General features: G+C 47.5%; 2 protein-coding genes and 1 long non-coding RNA gene across 6 annotated transcripts in view; 2 read left to right on the plus strand and 1 right to left on the minus strand.

The window, feature by feature from the left end:
- Window positions 1–247: 247 nt before the first annotated feature.
- LOC132652372 (uncharacterized) lies at window positions 248–17,251 on the plus strand. The gene is made up of 4 exons (XR_009589879.1): window positions 248–440; window positions 553–666; window positions 14,463–14,669; window positions 16,773–17,251. It is a non-coding gene; the product is annotated as an uncharacterized LOC132652372 (long non-coding RNA).
- Window positions 17,252–21,727: 4,476 nt separating this feature from the next.
- Ddx6 (DEAD-box helicase 6) overlaps window positions 21,728–24,245 on the plus strand; it is a 36,607-nt gene continuing 34,089 nt past the window's right edge. Inside the window, exon 1 of one of the 4 annotated variants that reach the window (XM_021637912.2) lies at window positions 21,728–21,859. The gene's annotated coding sequence lies outside the window, so the exon portion shown is untranslated. Of the gene's footprint in view, window positions 21,860–22,464; window positions 22,587–22,691; window positions 22,815–24,245 lie in introns of those variants that run through there. The other 3 variants (XM_021637911.2, XM_021637909.2, XM_021637910.2) reach the window with 3 other exon arrangements.
- Window positions 22,737–23,586, minus strand: LOC132654460 (uncharacterized). Its single transcript, XM_060384584.1, has 2 exons — window positions 23,528–23,586; window positions 22,737–23,396 (listed from the first exon to the last, which is right to left on the minus strand). The coding sequence occupies exons 1-2, from the start codon at window positions 23,564–23,566 to the stop codon at window positions 22,737–22,739; spliced, it is 699 nt and encodes a 232-aa protein (XP_060240567.1). The 5' UTR covers window positions 23,567–23,586.

Here is a 24,245-nt window from a genome sequence, read left to right on the forward strand (position 1 = left end):
CTCCCAAATGCTGGGATTAAGTGTGTGCATAAAACCAGTGGCTTCTATAACTGTTAACTAAGAAAGTCTACAACCTGATTTTTTAAGGTCCATTAAGGATGTTGTAACCGGGGGATTTGTATTTCTCTTTTATTTCCCCACCTGGCCTATTTCCTGTTTCTAAGGTACTTTGGTTGCCATGGAGTCGGAAACAAACACAACTAGTTTCCTCTAATTGAGCTGCTGGATTCCACCCTGGGCTCTGCCCGCAGGCACAGCTGTGTGACCCCTTATGGCTCCCCGCTGCGCTGCTCTCCAACTCTGTCTCCTGACCCCACACTCCTCCTGGTCTGGCTGCACTCTTTAGAGCACGGATTGATGTGAACTTTTGCCTCCAGCTCACACACTGAATGCGCAAACCAGACCCCGACCCATAGTGATTAACGCTTGCAAGGCCCGAGGTATTTTATGGACCTCTGTTGATTGGTCATTGGCTTTAGGGCTACTTTGGGTGTTCCTGGAATTTTTTTTTTTCCTTTATTAGATAGCTGTGTAAAAGTAATTTTTGTCTAGGGGTATCTAAAGAGCAAAGAGCATCCAGAAGTACTGAGAGGGCTGCACACTGGATTCTGTTATCTTGAAAGAGATGGATTTCTAGAGAGCAACTGAAGGCTGGAAAGTTCTTGGGTGAGCAACCTTCTGTCTTTCCTCCCTCACTCTCTCCTTTCCTCCTAACACTTCCTAACTTGGGGAAGGATTTGATCATATACCAAAATGGGGCTGGGGAGTAGATGGGACCCTAAACCAGAGCTTCCAACCTTCCTAACGCAGCGGCCCTTTAATAAGCTCCTTATGTCGTGGTGACATCCATCCGTGAAGTGATTTTTGCTGCTACTGCAAAACTGTAATTTTGCCACTGTTCTGAATCGTAATGTAAACAATTGATAGGCAGGATATCTGATACGTGACCCCCATGGAAAGGTCATTAGACCACAAGGGGGGGTTGTGACCCACAGGTTGAGAACTGCTGCTCTAAGCAGACTCCCTGGAATGTGCTAGAGCAACTAGTGTCTCTAATGTCTGCACTGAAGGGGAAAGTGTGAAGTTTCCCCGGGATAATCACTGTCAACAGGAAAGTCACCACATCAGGCACCTGCTGGTCAGTCAGTGCTGCGGTTCTGCCAACGCACACACGCCCTACTGAAGAGGAAATTGCAAAAGAGAACTGAAGAGATGAAACAGATTGACAGCAAGGGTCATGTTTACATCCTACACGAGCAGTATGAGTATATTTTTAGGCCAAGCAAGCTTACCATGAAAACACAGCAATAACAGGCATGGTTGCACATACCTTTGATCCAGCACTCAAGATGCAGAAGCAGGCAGACCTCTGTGAGTTCGAGGCCAGCCTGCTCTGTGAGTTCCAGACAGCCAGGACTACCTGAGACCCTGTCTCAAAATAATTTTATATAAAACTTTCATAAATAGACAATAGTAACTATGGCATAGAATAAATTTGTTAAACCATTTGTCTCTCTACAAAATGTCCCAGAACAATACACTTCTATCTTAGTTAGGTTTTCTTTTTATAAATTTATTTATTTATTTCTATTTTATGTGCATTGGTGTTTTGCCTACATGTATGTATGTGTGAGGGTGTCAGGTCCCTTGGAACAGGAATTACAGACAGGTGTGAGCTGCCATGTGGCTGCTGGGAATTGAACCCAGGACCCCTGGAAGAGCAGTCAGTGCTCTTAACCACGGCGCCATCTCTCCAGCTCTTTAGTTGGGTTTTCTGATGCTGTGAAAAGACATCACGGCCGCGGCACCTTTTACAAAGAAAAAATACTTAGTTGGGGGCGGCTTAAAGGATCAGAAGTTTAGTCCATTGCTGTCATGGTGGGAAGCATGGTGGCATGCAGGCAGATGTGGGGTGCTGGAGAGGCAGCTGAAAGGTCCACATCCAGATCATCAGGCAGCAGGAAGAGACTATGAGCCACTAGGCCTGGTTTGAGCTTCTGAGGCAAAGCCCACCCTCTAGTGATGCACTTCCTCCAACAAAGCCGAGTCTACTCCAACAAGGCCACGCCACCTAAGAGTGCCACTCTGTATGGGTCTGTGGGGGCCATTTTTATTCAAACCACCACAACTTCTAAACATTCTGGGGGAATGCATGTTCACATGTGTGTGAATGTGTGCAGGAACACGTGTGTAGAGGCCAGAGGTTGAAGTCTAGTAGTTTCCGGATTATTCTCCACCTTATATGTTGAGGCAGTTTCTCTGTTGAACACGCAGCTTGCTGATTTGGCTAGTCTGGTCCAAGTGCTTGTTCCAAGGATTCTACCTCTGTCTCCCAAGCATTGGGATTCTAAACTACTACACCTGCTCAACATTTACGTGGGTGTAATCTCTTGTGTGCTGTATGGATTCTTCACCTGTCAATAAATAGCTGATTGGCCTATAGTAAGGCAGGAAATAGGAGGGAGGAGTTCAGACAGAGAGGGTGAATGCTGGGATAGAGTGAGCCAGGAGGGAGATCCACCAGACACTGAGGAGGATAGACGCATGAAACCTAGGCAGAGGTAACCAGCCATGTGGCAGAACTTAAATTAGAATAAACAGGATATTAGTTATAAGCAAGTCAGGGAACATGCCTTGTTATATTGGCCTAGGCTTCAGTAAATACATTAAGTCTTAGAATCATTATTTCTGGGAACAAGGGAGTAGGTGAAAAAACACGGGTTACAGAAAACCCCCTTCTTCACACGGGTGCTTGGGATCTGAACCCAGATCCCCTGCCTTGTATAGTGAGTACCTTACCCACTGAGTCATCTCCCCAACCCACTTCTAAGGTTCTTCTTTTTCGTTTTTTATTGTATGTATGTGTGTGGGTACGTGCGTGTGGGTGCAGTTGCGCATAGAAGGCCAGAAGAGGGCATCAGATCCCCTGAAGCTGGAATCAGGTGGTTGTGACCCACCTGATCTGGGGTGCTGGGAACCAAATTCAGGTCCTCGGCAAGAGCAGTTTGCACTCAGAACCTCTGAGCCGTCTCTCCAGTCCCCACTGATAAAGTTTTCGTGTGGGATTTTCATGGATTTTTTTTTTCCTCTGCCCCGTTCCCTGTCTACTCTCACTTCTCTTTGCTCTTGGGTAGAGCCTACTTATGACAAATGCTCTTCTCGTGGTTTCTTTTTCTCTTTTTATTTTTAGAGACTCTGTACCACAGGCTGGCCTTACCTTAAACTCGTGACAATCTTTCTGCCAGAAAGTCTGAGGTTGCTGGCATTGCAGAGGTGAGCTAGCTGTCCACCAGGTTCCTATGCCAGTTTCTGATCTTCTCTGGGGAGGAGGAGGATTGTCATCACTGCATCACACTTTCTCAATTATAAAGTTGTAAAATGTTTGGCCTGATCTTTGTATTCATTATTTAATGGGTCATAGCCCTAGGGCTTGGGACCCAGCTGTTGGCCTGGCCTATCAGAATATCCTAAGTCCTTTACCAAAGATTCATTCAAGAATTCAGGAGAATTCTTGAATTCTCCTGCTGACCTGTCTTGGGATTTTTGCCAGTCAAGAAAGCAACTCTGTCTACATAGAGTTCCTTTATTCTAGAATTTTTTTTTTTTTTTTTGAAACAGTGTTTCTCTGTGTAGCCCTGGCTGTCCTGGACTCACTTCATAGACCAGGCTGGCCTCGAACTCACAGAGTACCACCTGCCTCTACCTCCTAAGTGTTGGAATTAAAGGTGTGCGCCACCACACCCTGCCCAGAAATATTTTAATACAATCCCCTGAATACATTCAAAGTATTAATAAAATAATAATGTACTTCTTTACTCACTATCCTCATATAATTAAAGTGACTTTTCTTTTTGAGACAGGGTCTCTCTATATAGCTCTGGCTGTCTTGGAACTAGCTATATAGACGATGCTGGCCTTGAAGTCACAGAGATACACCTGCCTCTGCCTTCGAAGTCCTCAATAAAGTCTTTCTTTTTTCTTTTTTCTTCCTTCCTTCCTTCCTTCCTTCCTTCCTTCCTTCCTTCCTTTCTTTCTTTTTTTCTTTCTTTCTTCCTTTCTTCCTTTCTTTTTTCTTTCCTTGTATTTTGATACAGTGTTTCTTTGTGTAGCCTTGGGTGTCCTGGACTCACTTTGTAGATCAGGTTAGCCTCAAATTCACAAAGATCCACCTGCCTCTGCCTTCTGAGTGCTGGGATTAGAGGTGAGCACCACCGAGACTGGCTTGAGTGTTTGTTTATATAGATGAGAACAGCTATGTTCATTTATGTTTGTCCTGCTAGGTCAATCACATATAAGGAAGTCTGTAACAGTGGGGGTCTCGGTCCTTTCAGCTAGCAGTCTCTTGCCTTAGCTTCTTCTGAGAGACAGGGAGATGTGAGCCACCTGGCTGGGATGTTTGTTGTTGCTTATTTGCTTTCAAAAAAAAAATTTTTTTTTATTGAGGTAAAAGCAAGGTAGCTCAGCCTGTAAAAGTGCTTGCCACCAAGATGGACAGCCTGGGTTCAATTCTCCAGACCCACATGGTGGAGGGAGGGAGCTAAGTCCACAAAGCTGTCCTTCAACCTTCCCAAGCATGATGGACCATGCTTGCACACAGGCGAATGCACATGCACACACACACACCACCTCAAATATGCTTAAGGGCTCAGCAGGTAAAGGTGCTTGCGGCCAAGTCTGACCCCTGAGTGAGATCCCTGGGACTCCCATCGTGGAAGAAAAAAACTGACTCCTTCACGGTGTCCTTTGCCACATAAGCACTCTGGCTTGTGTGCTCGCTCATGTGTACACACACACACACACACACACACACACACAAATAAAATGTAATTTTAAAACCCACTTCTATTAATTTTGTTCTTTGACAATTTTATACAGATATGTCTTAGATAGGGTTTCTATTGCTGCAAGGAAACACCATGACCAAAAAAGAAGTTGGGGAGAAAGTGTTTACTTGGCTTACACTTCCACACCACTGTTCGTCATTGAAGGCAGCCAGGACAGGAACTCCAACAGGGAGGGAACCTGGAGGCAGGAGCTGATGCAGAGGCCAAGGAAGGGAGCTTTTAACTACTTACTCTCCCTAGCTTGCTCAGCCTGCTCTCTTAGAGAACCCAGGACCACCAGCCCAGGAATGGCACCACCCACAATGGCCTGGGCCCTCCCCATCACTCACTAACTTAAAAATGCCACAAAGGCTTACCTACAGCCCAATCCTACAGAGTCATTCTCTCAGTTGAGGTTTCCTCCTGCGCAACGTGATCACTGTAGTTCCCCAATCTCCTTCCCGCTCCTCTTACCCCATCCTCCCTACAAGTTTCCTCCTCACATTCCTAACTTTTTTTTTTTTTCTGTCATTGGTGTCATTTTTGTTTGTTTTCTTGAGGCCCTGAATTTTTTTTCCATTTTCTAGACAGGATTCCTCTGTGTAGCCCTGACTGTCCTGGAACCCACTCTGTAGAACATGTTGGCCTCGAACTCACAGAGGTTCATCTGCCTCTGCCTCCTGAGTGCTAGGACTAAAGCTATGTGCCACTACCACCTGGTGAGGCCTGATTTTTGTTTTGTTTTTTTGAGACAGAGTTTCATAGAGAACAACCTGCCTCTGAATTCTATCTTTTGTTCCCTTCCTCCCGCGGTGATGGGACCAAGAGACTATGGGCCCAAACCTCTGAACCCATGAAGCAAAGTGTTTCCCCTGTAAGTTCTTTTCCTCTGGGATCTGTCAGAGCGATGGAAGGTGAAGCAACACAGTTGCGCTGCAGTTGGCTGCATGCAGAGGCCAAATTTGATCACTCAGCTGCGGTGACACACTTAGGGCGAACGTAACAGTGTAGGAAAGTCTGACTAAGCTTGCCGCGTCACCGAGACCATGTTAGTGGCTCCCTCAAGTGGGTCCAAGGACGCTCTGATGACCAGCCTTTCCTGCTGGACTCTTTGCCCGCCAGACAGTAACAGCACAGCGTTTTCAGTACATTATCCATTCTAGTTACAGTTTCAACTTTTATAACATTTTACTCTGATGAATTTTATTTCTTTCACTTTGGAAACTGGTGTAGGCTTTCCTTCACTTTCAGGATCTTGACAGTTTGGAGGGGTTCCGTTTTCTTGTCTCTTCAGGCCAGTCTCTTTGTACGGCATCCCTCAGTTTGAGTTTTCTAGCGAGCGGATTCATGTTCCGTACCGGGGGCAGGGCGGGAACAGCTTGGAAGCGAAGCTTTGGTCCCGCTGTTAATGCAGACTGTTTTCAGAAGATGACTGTAGATCTTTATCGCACATGTTTCTTTATCTGGGCGTGTGCCCATGTGCACGTGCCTGTGTGCCTTGTTTCGATAGCCACTCCTGACGTCCCCACTGCTCCTCCTTCTCCCACTCAGTCCCAGAAGCCCTTCGAGCCCTTCTTGCTCCTCTTAACCCCCGCATGAGTGTCTGCTTTGCTTTAGGCTTTTGGACAAAATCAGCAGAGGGAGAAAAGAGAAGGAAGACAGGCAGGAAGTAGGCTTTTGCTTGCTGTTGTTACAAGCATTTTTTTTTTTCTGTCTTCCTATTTGGTGTCCCTTCATTTGATATTCCGGAGCCTGATGATCCTCTGCTGTCTCTCTGTGTCTAGCATGTTTGGGAAGGGGCTGTTTGTTATTTGGGGGCTTTCATTTGACCAGGCTAGGTTGTTACCTTTGGAAATGTCCAGAGGCAGCAGGTTCAGGTCTTGTCATTTCCACCTGAGGCCAGAAACTAGACCTCCATCTTTCTCTGGAGAGAGCAACAAAGCAAGAGCGACTTGGAGCCATGAAGGGGTCTGGAGGTCTATGTAAGTGTGGCAGCTCCGAAGAGAAAGGTTTTCCCGGTGCAAGTGTCACTCTAAAGGGAATGGTATTGTGGAAGTCGGGAGCCAAGGAATACCACAAAATCACACTACACGACAAACGTCACACAAGGGGTTTATCAGGAAAGACACAGAGGGCACTGCCTCTGCTCAGGCAAGACTCAGCGAAGGACTGAGCAGGAGGCAGGCTTTGGATAGGGTTTCTTGAGTGGAAGGAGCTTTCCAGGGTGGCTGGGATTTTGTGGTCTGATATTCTGGCAAGCTCAGGGATTGGCGAATTTTTCGATCTCAGGGATTGGTAGAGTGTTTTATTTTGTTTTTGTTGTTGTTTGTTTGTTTTCAAACAGGGTTTCTCTGTGTAGCCTTGGCTGTCCTGGTCTTGCTTTGTAGACCAGGCTGGCCTCAAATTCACAGAGCTCTGCCTGCCTCTGCCTCCCATGTGCTGGCATTACAGGCATGCACCACCGAGCCTGGCAGGACTGGTAGGTTTTTGAGCTCAGGGACTGATGGGTTTTCAAAATCTGGAAGTAAACTTGGGCTTTTTAATCCTACAGTGGAATTTCATAGTAACCCAAATTTCTTTTCTTTTTTGTTTGTTTATTTTTTTCAAGATAGTTTGTGTGTGTGTGTGTGTGTGTGTGTGTGTGTAGCCCTGGCTGTCCTAGAACTAGATCTGTGGACCAGGCTGGCTTCAAACTCACAGATAAACTTGCCTCTGCCTCCCAAGTGCTGGGATTAAAGGCAGGTCATCTGGTGACTTTCTTATTTTTTATTTTTGTTTGTTTGTTTGTTTTTGAGACAGGTTCTCACATAGCTCAGGCTAGTCCCAAGTTCACTATGGAGTTGAGGCTGTCCTGGAACTCTTGATCATCCTGCCTTTGCCTCCAAAGCATGGTTATTACAAGTATATACCAGAGTGGCATATGATAAACTGAATTTTCTTTTCTTTTTGAGACAGGATCTCTCTATTATGTAGCTCTGGCTGTCCTGGAACTCACTATGTAAACCAGGATGGCCTCAAACTCACAGAGATCCACCTGCATCCAGTCTCCCATCAGTCATTTCTGCTCACTGTTAGTCACCTATGAACCTACCACAATCCTGTCCCCCTGCACAGACTCAGCACCAATCCCCAACCCCAATCACTAATGTGCCTCTTTTCCACCCTCACATATTTTCCCTGTGCGCATCCTCCATCACCACTAAAAGCCCACCATCACAACCCAGTTTCTCTCTCTCTCTCTCTCTCTCTCTCTCTCTCTCTCTCTCACTTCCAGCCCATCCAGAGGCAGCCTTTTGCTTTCCTCCTGTTACATAAGGTCCTGTTGTGAGGAGTGATTGTAGTGGCATTCCTTGGCCAAGACACTTTTTTTTCACCCCCCAACCCTTTCTCTTACCCCAGCTTTCAGAAGTACCTATGAAAATGTCAGAAGCCTTTGGGAAGTTTTTTTTGGTGAAAATAAGGTTGCTTGTTGGTTTTCCCTCTGGCAGCCAAGTGTGTACAATTCCCAACTGTGCTAACTCCCATCAGTTTTTGTCCCCTCTCCGCCTTTCTGCCTGGTTTTTGGTTTTGTTTTGCTGTGATAGGCCCTGCGGTGCTGCCAGCTGGCCTCCACCTTGCTGCTGGGGTGGCTGGGGCGCCTTGCCTTCCTCAGACTCTTGAAAAGACTCTTTTCTGTCACCTTAGTGAGGTTTTGGGAAAGAATGGGAATTAGGCACATGTCTAATTTTGTGTGGCTTTCCAACTGCAGAGTGAGTGTCAGGCTTTTAATGACCTCCATGTCCCCACCCCACCCCCTTCCCAGAATCCAGGAACAAATGCCAAAATGTAATGATTTTGATTATGTTTTGGTATTTGATTATGTGCTCTTTAAATAAAAAAAAAAGGTTTTAACAAATTTGTATGTGGAGACATGCATGCTTGTGTGCATTACACACACACACAGCACACAAACACACACACAACACACACACACACAGACACGCCGGAAGAATGCTTTCAGGGTCTCCTCTATTGCTCACCACCTTTGTTTTTGTCTGTTTGGTTTGTTGGTTGGTTGATTAATTTTGTTTTGAGACGGGGTCTCTCTCTCACTGGGCTGGAAGTTTGCCATTTCTTCTGGGCTCACTGGTAACACTAGGACACTGGTTTCTGCCATCACCACTCCAAACCTTGACGTTACAGGAGCATGTGGCCATGTGTGTGTTTTGCACGTGTGCTTGACGGTTCAGCTCAGGTCTTGCCTTCACAGCAAGCACTCTTATCCACCAAGCCATCTCCCCACTCCCTCCTATGCCATTTTACCCCTCATCTTTTACTTCTCTGTGTTTTCTTCCCCTTGGTTCTTTCTACCATGGATGTTATGTTTCAATGCATGCAACTGACTCTGCCCTGCAGTATCAAGTCATCTCTTACTTAGCTTCCCTTAGCCTCACACTGAATTTATCTACAAGAGCTACTATCTTCCTCGCAAACATCTTTACAAACATCTACTTTTCTTTTGTCATATTCGATCCTAGCTCACACTTTCCTTTCTCACTGGGATAGCTTCTGGTTTTTTCTGCCTCTGATTTAGACCCCATGCCAATGTGTTCCAATGTCTTGTTCTAAAATACAAATACATTGTGCAGCAATTTCCTTTGAAGAAAGTAGGTAAGACTCTCCAAGCTCTAAAGACTCACAGGAAATTCTGAAGGGAGGCACATTAAGATTGAGGAAGTAAACAATTCAGAAGCCTCAGGAAGTCCCTGAAACTGACAGAAGCACTAGGATTCTCTCTTCCCAAGATTATATGGGCGGTCAGTACTGCTGGGGAGGTGGACACCAGCTGAGCTGCCTGGAAGAGGCTGGGACCAACTGAATTCACTGAAAGAGACTCTTTGACCTGTCTGAGCTGCCTGTTAGTGGTGCAGTTAGCTCCAGGATTCCTTCCATCTTTTGTGAGCCATCACCCATGCCGGGGTGGACTTTTGATGATACAGCTGCCCACCCAAGTCATCCCTATTATTGTAAGTAACCCCTTCCCCATATTCCTACTAGTAACCCCAAGAAAAAAGTGATTGGTTCACCAAATTTGGTGGTATCCTTCCTGGGATCTGTTATCTGCTCCCTATCTGTGTAAATAGATGTTTGTTCATATCTCCCCAGCAACAGTGTCACACAACACATGCCACTCCACTGCTGAAGCCCTTTCCTAGGGTAAAAGTTGTTTGTTTGTTTGTTTGTTTAAGATTTATTTATTTATTGTATATGAGTGCCCTATCTGCATGTACATCTTTATGCCAGAAGGGAGCATCAGATCACATTATAGATGGTTGTGCGGCCATGTGGTTGCTGGGATTTGAACTCAGGACCTTTGGCAGAGCAGTCAGTGCTCTTAAGCACTGAGCCATCTCTCCAGCCTCTAGGGGACAGGTTTAATATTTGCATCTGGCAGCTTTTCGGGGAACATATGTTCTTGAAGTCTTGCTGTTCCCATGACCCCTTATAATATATTCCTATTTGTCACCTGCCTTGTACCTGAGTTTGGCACCTGAATTTGACCACCTGCTTTAATGACTTTCTGTAGCCACTGGATAAAGATCAGACTCCTTAGTTGACCCACAAGGCCCGGCCCTGCCTCCCTCTCTTCAGCTTCTTTCCCTATGACTCTATTTACATCCAACCTGAACCACTTCACATCAACTCTGTCAAACTCCATTTTGTGGGTTTTCTATTTCCTATTCTTATCCCTTTCTTATTTCTCAGCTTCTTCTGATTCATCTTACAGGTCTCATGATTGGAAGCCATTTATTGTGTACCTCTAGGGGTCCTTTATTTCCTTGGTATTATAGCCAGTATGCTAACGCACAGATATAATTCCACCATGCAGGAAGCAGAGGCAGGAGGATCACTACAAGTTTGAAGTTAGCCTGGTTTACATAATAAGTTCCAGGCTAAGCAGAACTACATTGCAATTAAAATCCACTGTCTCAAAATTAAAAAAAAAAAAAAAAAAACAATAAAAATATGTACTATATAATAGCAAGTATTTGAATACTGCTCATCTTTATGATTATTAATTTTGAGATAGATTTTCACTCTATAGCCCAGGCTATCCTGGAACTCACTAGGTAGCCCAGGCTGGCATTGAACTCAAGATTCTTCTGCCTCAGCCTCCCAAATGCTGGGGTTATAAGAATCAGCACCACACTCAACTTTGGTTGATTAAAAAAAAAATTAATAAATGTGCCAGGCGGTGGCTGTGCATGCCTTTAATCCCAGCACTTGGGAGGCAGAGGCAGGTGGATCTCTGTGAGTTCAAGGCCAGTCTGGCTTACAGAGTGATTCCAGGATAGCCAGGACTACACACGGAGAAACCCTGTCTCAAAAAAAACCCAAAATAATAGTAATTGTAATGGAAGTTTTAGATTCTTTGTATGTTATGTAAATATGTTTTTGTTTTAATCCCAAGCATGGGATTTTAGTTGGGCTTTAGTTTGTCCACACCTGTTAAATGTCTCGTGCAGGGTGTGATGTTCACCAGCTGGTCACGGCCTTCCACATGCCACATGGAGAGGGGCATGGTCTAGGACTCTGAGAGTAAAAATATGAGGCTGAGAAAGAGACCAAGTTGGGGTAGGGGAGAGCTGGAGAGATGGCTCAGAGGTTAAGAACACTCTTCCAGAGGTCCCTGAGTTCAATTCCCAGCAACCACATGGTGGCTCACAACCATCTATAATGAGATCCAGTGCCCTCTTCCGGCCTGCAGGCACGCATGTAGGCCGAACACTGAATCAATCAATCAACCAATCGATCAATCTTTAAAAAAAAAAAAAATGAGAGAGAGAGACTGGGTGGTCCTGTTCTGGAGTGGTGTTTGGTGTTGGCCTGTGGCATGGAGCAGTTTGGAGAGACCAGAGATGGTGTGGCAGTTTGGAGCAAACAGATGGACAGAAACGCTTGGGGCTCGGCCTCCTGGAGGAGCCTGCTAGCTGTGTCTGCAGTTGAAGGAGATTGGTATATTGAGCCCTAAAAGCACCCAGTGACCCTAAATAGCCAGGAGAAGTAAAGGGGTCCCAGCCCCCTCTCCCCACTAACCTTTGCTCTCTCCTACTCAAGGTTGGGGGTTGGTGGAAGGGAGGTAGAGGCCTAAAGCTCCCAAATAAAGTAGAAAAGGACCGCTGCCGCTGCTCTTACCACCACTGCCACTACTAATAGATGCATTGTTTAAACAGCGTTTGGTGGGTCTGGCCCAGACATGAACTTTCTATACAATGTCTCCTTCCATCTTGGCAGTCACAGTTTGACCCCAAAATGTCCCCTATAGGCCTGTGGTTCTAACACTCAGTCACCAGCTTGTGGCTGTGGCTGTGTTGAAGGTCTTGCAGCCTTTAGAAGGTGATATCTGAATGATAGACTAGACCCCCAACGATGGGCCTCTGAGTGTCCTGCCTGTATTCCCTGCTTCTGCCTGTACTTCCTGTTTCCTGAGCCCCAGGGGAACATCATCCCCATGCTCTTACCTCCATGAACGATGCCAGGCTTTTCCTGCCAGGATGGACTGAAATCATGAGCCAACACAAACTTTTCTTGCCTTAAGGTGGCTACAGAGATGCAAAAGTTACTACTGCAATCTGTTGTTATGATAATAATCTTTTGTGTGTGGAAATGGTCTTACAAATATAAAGCAACTTGTCCCAAACCTTTTAGCTCTTAAATTTGTGGTGGATCCAAATGTAAGTTTTTGTGGCCATGCCTCCTGTACTTTCAACTGTTTGGGTTATGACTGCCTTCCTTATCTAGTGTGGCTCAGGAAACAACCATTGCTCTTTTCTGGACATCAGGCTGGACCTGGCCTGTCCCGGTCCTCTGACAAGACCTAGTATTCTCTTATACCCGTTCATAAGGCTCAAAGGTGGGGCAGTATCCAACTGGTCTCTCACAGATTCTCCCCAGGCTGGGCTCTTGGATTTAGCAAATAAAAATATAGAAGACCAGTTAAATCAAAATTTCAAATATGGTTGGGACGGTTGGCTTGGTGGTTAAGAGTGTGAGTGTTGGGTTTGATTCCCGTGATTCCCATCAGGTGACTCGCAACCATCGATAGCTCTAGCTCCAGAAAATCTAGCATCCTCTCTCGGCCTCCGAGGTCACTGCATGCATGTGGTGCACATAAACTCATGCAGACACACACACATGCACTTAATTTTTGAAATAAACAACAAATCATTTCAAGTACTTCTCCATTTGATACAATTTAATTTTTTTTTCTGTGCTGGGAATGGAACCTTTGGCCTTACACGTGCCAGTCAAGTGTTCTATCATTGAGCTATATCCCTAAATCCCATAGCTTAACATTTGAAACATATTCATGCTGGAAAAAAAAAAACCCCATTATTTATATGGAATTCTAGTTGAACTGGGCGTCCTGCATTCTGTCTGGGTACTTTACTGCATGCAGCTCTTTGCTTCTCTGAAAACCTGCCTCCCAAACCATTGGCCATTCATTCAAAACAGTTGGCCTTCTGCAACTGTGGGTTTCATATCTTTGGGGTCAACTATGTGAAGGTAAGCATATTTGAAAGAGCAATTGCATGGGGACTCAACACCTACGGACCTTTTCTCTCGTTATCATTGCCTAAACAAGAGAATATGACACTTGATCACATGTCGTTTACATTGCATGAGATGTAAATAATAGAGAGATGACTTATACAACATACGTGCAGAGGTTATATACAACAGCATGCCCAGGCAGGGGTCGGTGCCCGCACATACACATTGCACACCCCTCCCCACCCCACACACAGAGCAGTAATTCAGGGCTTCGAGCCATACATACAGCTCAGTGGTGGAGCGCCGCCTGCAACCCACGAAGCGTGCAAGAGGAGGACGAACCCAGACACGCTTCATTTTTACCAGAGCAGCTCAGGGGGCTGTGTTGTGCAGAACAAAATTCAGGAAACGACAAGAACAGGGTCGCCTGCCCCTGGATTAACATCGGAGTCACTGGAGGCCCTGCTCCCTTTGGGAATGTTTTGTGGAAGAGGTCTAGACAGAATCTGCTCCCCATGGCAGGTGGGGAGGAAGGAATAGGGCAGAAGCTGGGGTGTAGGCAGTGGGAGAGACAAGGTCTACTGAGGCATCTCTTCAGTCTAGGAAGTCCAACTATTTGCAAGTTAAAATAAAGGGATCAAGCCAGGGCATAACTAAGTGGCACAGCTTTAAATCCCAGTACCTGGGTGGCAGAGGCAGGTGGAGCTCTGTGAGTTTGAGGTCAGTCTGGTCTAAATGGCAAGTTCCAGGCCAGGCAACATAGTAAGACCCTGTCTCAAAAATAAAATAAAAATAAACAAGCAAATAAATGAAAAAATGAATAAATCAGAGAAGCTAAACAGTTTGCAAGTTAAGGTAGGTAGGGGTAGAGTCCTTGTAAACATTCTAGACACTTGGTTGTAATTTTTTGTTTGTTTTTTGAGAGAGGGTTTTTCTGTGTAGCCCTGACTGTCCTGGAACTCACTCTGTAGACTAGGCTGGCCTCGAACTCAGAGATCCACCTGCCTCTGCCTCCCGAGTGCTGGGATTAAAAGCCTGTGCTACCACCACCTAGATGGGACATAATATTCTTAGTCTTTGCTTTCCTGTTGCTTGTTCTCCCAGGGGCGACAAACGACAAGCAAGTCTGCAAATGAAGACATAAATTAACTTGAGCTTTTGATGAGGATTTTAGAAACACCAAATCGCATGAGAGACAGCAGGGTGACGTCCGGAGTCTGCTTCTTGAAAGAATGATATTTACTTGGAAGCCCGCAGACCAAGGAGTGAGGAGGGGCTCTCCAGGGAAAGACAACAGGGCAAAGGTCCCAGGTGAGACAGCTTAGCTGTAAACCACCCAGGGCCATCTGTGGGAGGAAGGCAAAAGGGTCATGAGGAAGCCTGAGTTAGAACACCACAGCAGTAAACAGGCCAGCAAGGGCAATTCTGTCCTGATGAATGTGAGGACAACTAGGTGAGAGGTACTGGTGGACTCAGGGCTTTTTGTTTGTTTTTTAAATCCACCTGTCTGTCTGTGCACTGTGTGTGTGCCTGGTGCCTGTGGAGGACCGAAGTTGTAGCTCCCCTCGAACTGGAATTTGGGGTGACTGTGAGTTTCCCTGCCATGTGGATGCTGGGAACTGTACCCAGGTCCTCCGCAAGAGCAGACAGTGCTCTGAACTTCTGAACCATCTCTCTACCCACCACCCAAAGCCCCCCCCCCAACTATTTTAGAGATAAAACCCAACAGACGTAATGCTCCAGGAGACTAAAGGGGAGGAATGAGTAGTTGATTCCAAAGCCCCTTAAGTAGACATGTTCAGAACACCCAGCAAACGCCAGGGCATGTTCATGCTGTTGGACACAAAAAGCCTAAGACATAGAGGGAGCCAGTCCTCATGGAGGGCAAATATAGAGAGATTTACCCTGGATCCCAAGTAAGAGAAATTTGCTCACTGGTGCCCCAAGGGTGAGAGTGATTAATTCCTGCTTGTGCCCTTGAAAAGAAGAGATATCAGAGAAAGAGGTCAGGCTAGATTCTATGGGAGGCTGGTCTAGATGTGAAGGAAGGAAACTGAGAAACAGAATTCTAACACCTTGTTTTTTCCTTTGGGCTGGGGGCATCCGCGTGCTTGGAGGAGGTCACAGATCTCAAGGCTTAAAAAAATGGCGTGTTTTTTGGTTTTTTCCAAACCATTCACATGGCTAAATTTACGCCTTAAACATCTGACTTGATGACCTGATCTTAGCCATAGGGCACTTTATGCCCATGTGAAGGCATACATATGTGGCTCCCAGGTCATTTCCCCCAGATGCTTCATATTGCTTTATTATTCACTCAATAGCATTTGATTTCCTTTTATATGTGTTTGTGTATGTATGTGTGCCATGGGATGCATGTTGGGGTCAGAGGACAACTTTTAAGAGTGAGTTCTCTCCTTTAATATGTGGATCCTGGGATCGAACTCAGGTCGTCAGGTCATCAGGCTTGGTGGCAAAGTGTCTTCACTTACAGAGCCCCTCTTGCTAGCATCATTCAGTGACATTTACCAGCGTTTATTGTATGCAGGGCAGAGGACACACAATTTTTGAATGAGATGGTTAAGAGCATGTAAGAGCATCTCACCTCAGATGTTTTGTAACTGTCTAAAGATTTCTGACACCTCTAGTCTCCAGGGGCACATGCACACACACACATTGTTAGAAGTACAGTAAGTCTTTTATAAGTGACTGATGAGTGCATGACAAAAGTGCGCATGCTTGAACGAATAAGTAAATAATTTAGCTTGTTGATTCTAGAAACAAGATTTAACTTAAAAAATTGAGAATTTAGGTGGGCATGGTAGTGCATGCCTTTAATTCCAGCACTCTGGGAGATAGAGGCAGTTGGATCTCTGTGAGTTAGAGGCCAGCTTTGTTTACAAAGTGAGTCCAGGCTAGCCAAGGCTACAGTGAGAAACCCTGTCTTGAAAAAGTGAGAGAGAGAGAAAGAGAGAGAATTGCATTGCAAAAGGTAGCTTCACCTTTAGCATCAAAACAGCTTTGGAGCCACCTAGATGGCCCACAGTCAAAGTGGCCATTGCCTGTTGCAGCAAGCGATGAGTCAGGCCCTGGGTGAGCATGCCAAGTGCTTTTCTCCTTTACTTTTCTTGCACGCCACCCCCAGAAGCATGTGCGTCCCCCTCACTGCACAGATGAGCAAACAGGCTTTGGGAAGTCTTGCTACTCCATAATGATTCTTCCCGCTCTTCCAGAAGACACTGTTCTGACAAAAGATTACTTCATCCTTCACACCTGTGTTTTGGTTACTGCCAGAGGTAGCAGTGTATGCCTACTTTTGGTGCTGGAACACAGCACCAAAATGTGTTTTCAAGTAGAGAAATGACTGCAGCACCTAGCCAGAGTCCACCTTCATCATTTCCCTTCTTCCTGCAGAGTAACCAGTCAAAGACTGTTGAGAATCTCTCTATGAACCAACTGACAAATAAGAACCTGTGCAGCCCATGGCGGTACCTGCCTGTGATCCCAGCACTAGCAAAGCCCAGGAAAGACACCGTGAACTTGAACCCAGCCTGGGCTACAGAATAAGACCCTGTCTCAGAACAAGACATAAAGGGATGGTCTGCTATGCGAAATAAAGAATTACAAGACACAGTGTCTAGATTTAAAACACAAGCTTTGCATGTAGAGTAAGAAACACAGGCGATCTTGAAAAGGCAAATACACTAGTGCTCCGCCAGGTCCAACATTGTCTAGTACGGTCAAAAGGCTTGGGAGAGACAGGCTATTGGGAGCCATCTGAGAGAAGGGAAAGCAACATTTGTTGAACTTTAAGAAAGTAACAAACTGAGTATGGCGGCACATGCATTTAATTCAGCACTCAGGAGGAAGAGGCGGGTAGATCTCTGAGTTCAAGGCCGGCCTGGTCTACATAGCAAGTGTCAGGCTAGCCGGAGCTGATACTGAGACTCTGTCCCCAAAATATAAAATAAGTAAGGTAAAAGAAGACATATTTATTGTGTGTTAGACTCTCCAAGTGAGTTATTTTAATCTAGTAATCAATTTCTGATTAACCTATTAATCATTTTCTCATTTTCTGAGCTTCTCCTGCATGTATACAAAGCCCCTTACTATTTGTCATTGGCAAAAGAAAGACGAGCATGATTTTGTCCCTGTCCTCACTGTTAGAATTACACATGTTTATGGACAGCCGTGGCACAAGGCTATCAACACAGTAGGCCATATAAGTGATTGTCCAGTCCACACTGGGAACTGTAGAAAATAAACAGTTGCCCTGGAAAAATCCAGACTGCTCGGAGCCAACCTGCCAGGAGCATCCTAGCAACAAAAGAGCTCCGTGTAGGAGTGCAGAGGAGCACGTGAAACGGATCAGCAATGCTCAGCGGGAGAAGTGGATTTGAGTTGGGCTGGGCGCAAGCAGTAAGCGCGACACTGGAAATGAACGGAATGCTGAATGAGGGAGAGGGCCACGTCTTTAAATACAATGATGTATGCACACATTCAAGCCAGACAGCAGGGCGGTGCACATCTGTGATCCTAGCACTTAGGAGACTAGAGCAGGAAGACCACCGCAGTGGGGACCACTGTCAGGGCTACTTAACAAGACCTCAAAATAGAAAAAGAAAAAAAAAATGGGAGGCTGGAGAGATGACTCCACAGTTAAGAGCACTGGCTGCTCTTGCACAGGAAAATAGTGCACAGACATGAGTGCAGGCAAAACATATACAAATAAAAGAAATAAAGCTAGTAAATAAATAATTTTTAAATCCTAAGTATAGTCCTAACAGTGACTCAGAGCAGTAGGTCCAGCTCCACTTTTGTAGCCTCTGGTTTTGAAGAGAGATGGGGACTTCATTTTATTCTCTCAGTAATAGAGAAGCATTTTAAAGTCTCTCAGGCTGGCTGATGATCTGACTGGAAAATTCCTGTGCCTTCATGCGCACAATGGGCTAGGGAGGGAGAGGCAGAGGAAGTCTAGAAAGCTCCTGGAGTAGTCCAAACCAGAGAGAGGGAGACAGAGAGCGAGAACAAAACAGAAACCTCCCAGCTTGGGACAGTGGCAGCAACGATGGGTGTGAGTGTGGAAGTGATAATATAGAGGGAGAAGTTGCAGGCTTTTCCCACCTGGCAGAGCTGGTCCCAGGAGACCATTAGCTGGGCATGAATGAGGGAGGGAAGATTGCTTCAGTTTGTGGATTAAAACAGATAAAAACCCGTGGGATCAAGGGGGATCAATTCAGGCTACAGGCCAACCTCGGCTACAGAAGACCCTGATTCACACAAACAGAACAATGGAGAAAATGTTGAGCATAAGTAAAAGTTGAGGGGAAGATCTAACAAAGGGAGATTCTAAGAACCGGAAGGTATGACAGAATTATTTCAGGAGGGGCTGGGCATGGTGAAGCAGGCCTTTGATCTCAGCCTCAGGAGGGCAGAGGCAAGTTCTAGGGCAGCTAGAGCTACAGAGTAAGACCCTGTCTCTAAATAAACAAATAGACTGGGGCCAGCAAAATGGTTCAGTGAGTAAAGGCACTTTGCTGTCAGTGGATGCAAGCCCAGCAACTAGAATTTATCTCCGGAACCCAAGTGAAGGCAAATGGAGTGGACTCAGTCCAGAGTTGTCCTCTATCCTCTACACCCACACTGTGAACAGCTGTACCCTGCATACATGCAAAACAATACCATTTATTTATTTATTTATTTATTTGAGTCAGGGTCTCTCTGTCTAGCTTGGTTTTCCTAAAACTTGCTATGTAGACCAGGCTAGCCTCAAACTCAACAGAGATCTGCCTGCCTCTGCCTCCCCAATACTGGGATTAAAGATGTACACCATCATGCTCTGCTTCAGACCTCATTTTTTTTTGTTTGTTTGTTTGTTTTGCTGTTTCTAGATACAGGGTTTCTCTGTGTAACAGCCCTGGCTGCCCTGGAGCTCACTCTGCAGACCAAGGTAGCTTTGAACTCACAGAGATCCACCTGCCTCTGCCTCCCGAGTGCTGGGATTAAAGGTGTGCACTTTCAGGTCTCATTTTTAAAATGAATTCTACTTTCAAGAGCTGGGCACACTTCATGGCTGTTCAGGCTCTTTGCTATGCACTTAGAGAAGAATGTTCAGAAACAGCATCTTGTTATGGGTGTGGGCACAGTAGGGACTTCGTACTCATGCTAGCATTCCAGCAGATCAACAGGGTCACAATGCTATTTTTCAGCAACTGCCCCAGAACTAACTTGGAAAGTCCCCAAGGGGACGCAGGCATCTGGCATGAAGACTGTGTCAATTTTTTCTTGATCTGACTAGACCAAAGTGCATGTATGCCTAAACAATTAGTTTCCAGATTTCACTGTTTTCTCAGCCACACATTATTCTCAAATTAATAAAGAAGTAAAAGCTAGTAGTGCACAGTAATCTTAGGAAAACAGAAGGGCAAAAGGATTAGCAAGACCTCTGGGTGATGACCAGGCCTTGCCATGTGGGACCTGATGAGGCCCAAAGACAGCTGGCAAGCTGAGCTGGCTAAGGATGGTGAGAGAGAATAAAACCCTGAAAATGACATCCGTTCTCCTTTGTCTATTGCTAAAGGACTTTTCAGTTTGTTTACTCTAGAAGTGCTTTCTATATCATTTTCCTGAAAAAGTATACATTTTATAAATGTGAAGATACTTTGTGCATTAGCAAATACCTCACTTTTATTGTTACTTTTTTGTGTACATGGGTGTCTTGCCTGCAGTATGGTAAGGTATGTATGTGCCTGGTCCAGAAGCCCTTCGGACCTACCAGAACTGGAATGAACTGTCATATGGGTGCTGGGAATTGAACCCAGGTCCTCTTCAAGGGTAGCTTCTGACTTCTGAGCCATCTTTCAAGACCCTCATTTGTGTTTTCTAAAATCACATTTAATTTTTCATGTGGACAGACACGTGAGGTTAAGGAGAACTGGTAGGATTAAGTTCTGGTCCTGAAGGTCAGACTGAGATTGTCAGGTTTAGTGGCAAACATTTTACCCACTGGGAAACCTCCACTTTTTAAAGAAATACTTTTTAAGATGTCCTTATTTATGAGTGCTCTATCTCCATGTGTACCTGCACAACAGAACATAGTATCCAATTCTGTTATAGATGGTTGTGAGCCATCGTGTAGGTGCTGGGACTTGAACTTAAGACCACTGGAAGAGCAGCCAGTGTTCTTAACCACTGAGCACTGGGCAGTGGTTAACCACTGAGCATCTGTCCAACACCCTCCCCCCCTTAAAAAAATACAGGGTTTCACCATGTATCTCTGGCTGGCTTCAAATTCACAGAGATCTGCCTGTCTCTGCCTCCCAAGTGCTGGAATTAAGGATGTGTCACAGAAGCCTGGTCCCAAAAAAGTATTTTTAAAGAAAGTAATGGATTATAATTCACCTCAAAAATAAGAATCTGGGCTAGAAGTTTAGCTTAATGCGAATCTGTTTGAACTAGGGAGAAAAAAAAAGTATTATGATCCAATTGGATGGATCTCTCAACCATTAAAACTGAACCAGGACAGCCAGGGAAACACAAATAAACTGTCTCAAAAACAAACAAGCAAACAAAACCCCAGAAAAAAAACAAAAAACAGGACAAACAAGGCCTCATACCTTTTCTTAAGAGATCACTTAGCCGCTCTCCAGGGTGAGCAAGCACCAGGTACAGGCCTATTCCCTTCCATGAATAGCTGTTTTAAAATCTGGGTGGGAGATGACATGCTTTAAACTCAGAAATGCAAAAGCTAAAATAATAAATATAAACAATTAAGAGCGCTGGGTGGGGTGGCACACACTTGTAAATCCCAGCTCTGAGTTACAGGTTAGCTAGAGCTACAAGGCAAAAACCTGTCTCAGGACAATAAAGGGGAGTCTTTGCTCTGTGGAACTGAATCAGAATCACCAAGTGACTAAACACTGCTATTTATTCAGAGCTTGCTATGGTAATGGGGTCAGCAAGCATCCGCTGGCACTTGTCAAAGACCTGGGCCCTCAAGGAAAAAATAATTAGGAAAGTGTTACAATCGAAGGGGGGAAAATTTGGGGGGGGTGGGAGGGAAAGGAGGCTCCAGCCTTATTCTGATTGGATGTTGCTGTCTGGAAAGCAGGAGGAGGGCTAGAAGCAGGCAGTCATTGGTTTAGAGAGCGTATTTGGCTTTCTCTGATTGGTCTCAAGTTGGAAGCAGCGGCAAAAAATATGGAAGCTGCCAGTCTGTGACTAAGTGTTGACTGTCCAGAGGCCATTAACGTCGGTGTTCTAGGATGGAGTCCTACTGTCACATATGGTTTGACCATTGTCAGCATTTCCAGCCCCGCAGCTGCGTGAGACCAAGTTTTTACTTTCCCTTTGGCCCAGCTCGATTTTGATCTCCAAATGTTTCCCTTGGAACGAGAGGGCTTTTTCTGTTAAGGACATTAGGATCTGAACACCACAGAAACAAATGCACAGATCTTCTTGGGTGAAAGGGCAGGCAAAGCTCCCGGCTTCCCACTTTCACAGTAAGTCCTCGCTCGCAGAGGCGGTCTGCCCTTCTTTCTAGAAAGTAACACTGCGGGCAGGAGGTCACCTCGCCTGCACTCTGGGCGTGGGGGGGTGGGGGTGCCCACGACCGAGGGCGCGCTCCCGGCTCCCGCTTTCCCCGGGAGCGGGCTCGGGGCCGGCGGCCTGTCCCCGCAGCCTCCCCGATCGCGCCGGCCCCACTTGCGCGCGTCCCGCCCCGCAGCAGCCGCCCGGCCATCCCGGCTCAGCTTCCCGACCGGAGCCCGCCTCGGGCTGCCCTCCGAGGGCGTCCCCGGGTCAGGAGCCGGCAGACGTCCCGCCGGGCCCCGACCCGCCAGCCCCGCTTCGGAGGGACGGAGAGGCGAGGGCGAGGCTGTCGCCGGCCACCATTCGCTCCCCGGCCGCCGTGTGTCCTCGGCTCTGCAGGCAAGCCCGTCCGTCCCGAGGGCAGCCCCCGCGTCCCCCCGAGCTCGGCCCCGTCGGAGGAGGGTCCGTCCCGACCCTCGGCCGCCCGCGCCCAGGCAGCCGTGACGCCGCGGCGGCCGCAGCGGCCGGGCTCTCGCCATCTTGTGTGGAGGAGGAGGAGCCGCGGCCGCCGCCATGCGGAGAGGCTGGGGAGGAGGGAGGGAGGCGACGGCGGCGGGCGCGCGGGAGGGGACGGAGGAGCGGAGCCCGCTCAGCCCGGCGGCGACTTCGGGGGCGCCGACACCGCGGGCCGCGGCCGAGGTAGCGCGGGGGTGGCGGCGGCGGCGGCCGAGGCGCGGGCGGCGCGGCGGGGGCGGGGGCGGGGCGGCGGGCGGCGCGGCGAGGGGCCGGGTGGGGGCGGGCGGAGGTTTCCGAGGAGGAAGGAGCCGCCGCCATTTTGGGAGCTTCGAGTCAACAATAAAGGACCGAGGGCGCGGAGCGGGAGTGGCCTCGGTGGTAGGACTCGGGCCCCGGCCGCGGGGCGTGGGGGTGAGGCGGTGTGGTCGGGGTCGGCGGGGCCGTGGGGGTCGCGGGGGAGCCCCCCACGGCGGGCCGGCGTCCGGGCGCGCTTGGAGGCGGAAGCCCCGAGGCCCAGGCCCGGCCCTGGGTGGACGGGCGGCCGGGCGGCCGGGCGGCCGCTGGGTGTCGCGGGGGGCGGCGGAGGGGAGTGGAACCGAGGAACGCGGTGCGCGGCGGGGTCCGCCGGAGGAGCGGCGGCGGTGCTCGGGCCGGGCCGGGGGGTGGACGGGGCGGCGGGCCGGGCGGCGGGAGCCGGGCTGGGAGGACGCGGCGGCCCGTGTGGGGGGCGGCAGGGCTGTGCTGTCCGGAGCCCGGGCCGGGAGAGGACCCGCGGCGGCCCGCTTGCAAGTCGGGCCTTCCGGATCGGTGGGGAGCTAGGGTTTCGGGAGACTCTGGGGCTTGGGGGCGAGGCGGGGCGGTCCAGTTTCGGGGTTCTCTTCCGGGCTCGCTGAGGGGAGTCCCTATTGTCTCCCACTCGCGGAGCTGGTTCCGGCTCTTGTGGCGCAGATAGGATTGCAGGGCAGCAGCCCTTTCGCGTTTGCTCTGAGGGAGCTGGATTTAAAGGAGAGTGGAGTTGGGGGAGGGGGCTAGGAATTACTGCCCTACAGTTACTGGACTCCCATCCTTGGCTCGGCTTTTCCCTTCCCCTCGACCCCCTTTTCCTCCGGGGCAGCCCCACTCACTCCAACTTCCTGCCGAGGCTTGGAGAAACTGCGCTGCATTTGCAAACAAAAGCCCTTGTTGGAGCTGATGGTACAGTTTTGGGTGTGAAACTGTCAATTTGCTAACCACGTTCTGGGCTGGGCTGTAATTAACTCCGTCGAGGACTCCCAACTGGGTCTACGTTCCTTCGTGGGGTGTTTTTGTTTTTGTTTTTTTTAATGTAGGAATATTACTTGCAAATTTAAATTGGGAAGTGGTAGGGAGAGTATTTTCTCCACCGAGTCGTAAACTGCAGTGCAGGTGTCAGTTTAAGAAGGGGGCAGCTATGGAGTCTCCTTGGATTTAGGGCGGTAGGAGGTCTTACTGTGTGCGGGGTGCGGGGTGTTCCGAGGTTGCCCCCTTCATCCTCTTAGTGCTGTAGAAACGGTGAACCTCCCTGTTGGACGGACCCGATACTGTTGATCATAAGCTGTCAGTATAGGAAATAGCTGGCAGCAGAACAAATAACTTCATGTGATAGCATTTTTAAGCAAGATGATTTGTATAAAGTTTTTTGTTTGTTTGCTTTAGCAAACAGCGTGTTTGCTTAAAAAAAAAAAAACTTGGTATCTTTTGACTTGAAAATTTTGGATTTGGGATACACTTGATGTATGGCAAAAATAACCAGCACTGATTAAACGAGTGTTTTGGGAGAGGGTGAAATATAAGGGGGTTACAAAATAAACCAAAGAAGTTGGG

Source organism: Meriones unguiculatus, chromosome 1 (assembly GCF_030254825.1).
Source record: "Meriones unguiculatus strain TT.TT164.6M chromosome 1, Bangor_MerUng_6.1, whole genome shotgun sequence".
Classification (NCBI taxonomy): domain Eukaryota; kingdom Metazoa; phylum Chordata; class Mammalia; order Rodentia; family Muridae; genus Meriones; species Meriones unguiculatus.

Excerpts from the sequence above, each read along its gene's own strand:
- LOC132654460 (XM_060384584.1), bottom strand. The coding sequence starts at position 23,566 with ATGCAGCGCAGTTTCTCCAAGCCTCGGCAGGAAGTTGGA. Across the intron at positions 23,397-23,527 it reads AGCCTCGGCAGGAAGTTGGA|CTCCCTCAGAGCAAACGCGA; the intron begins GTGAGTGGGGCT and ends CTTTAAATCCAG.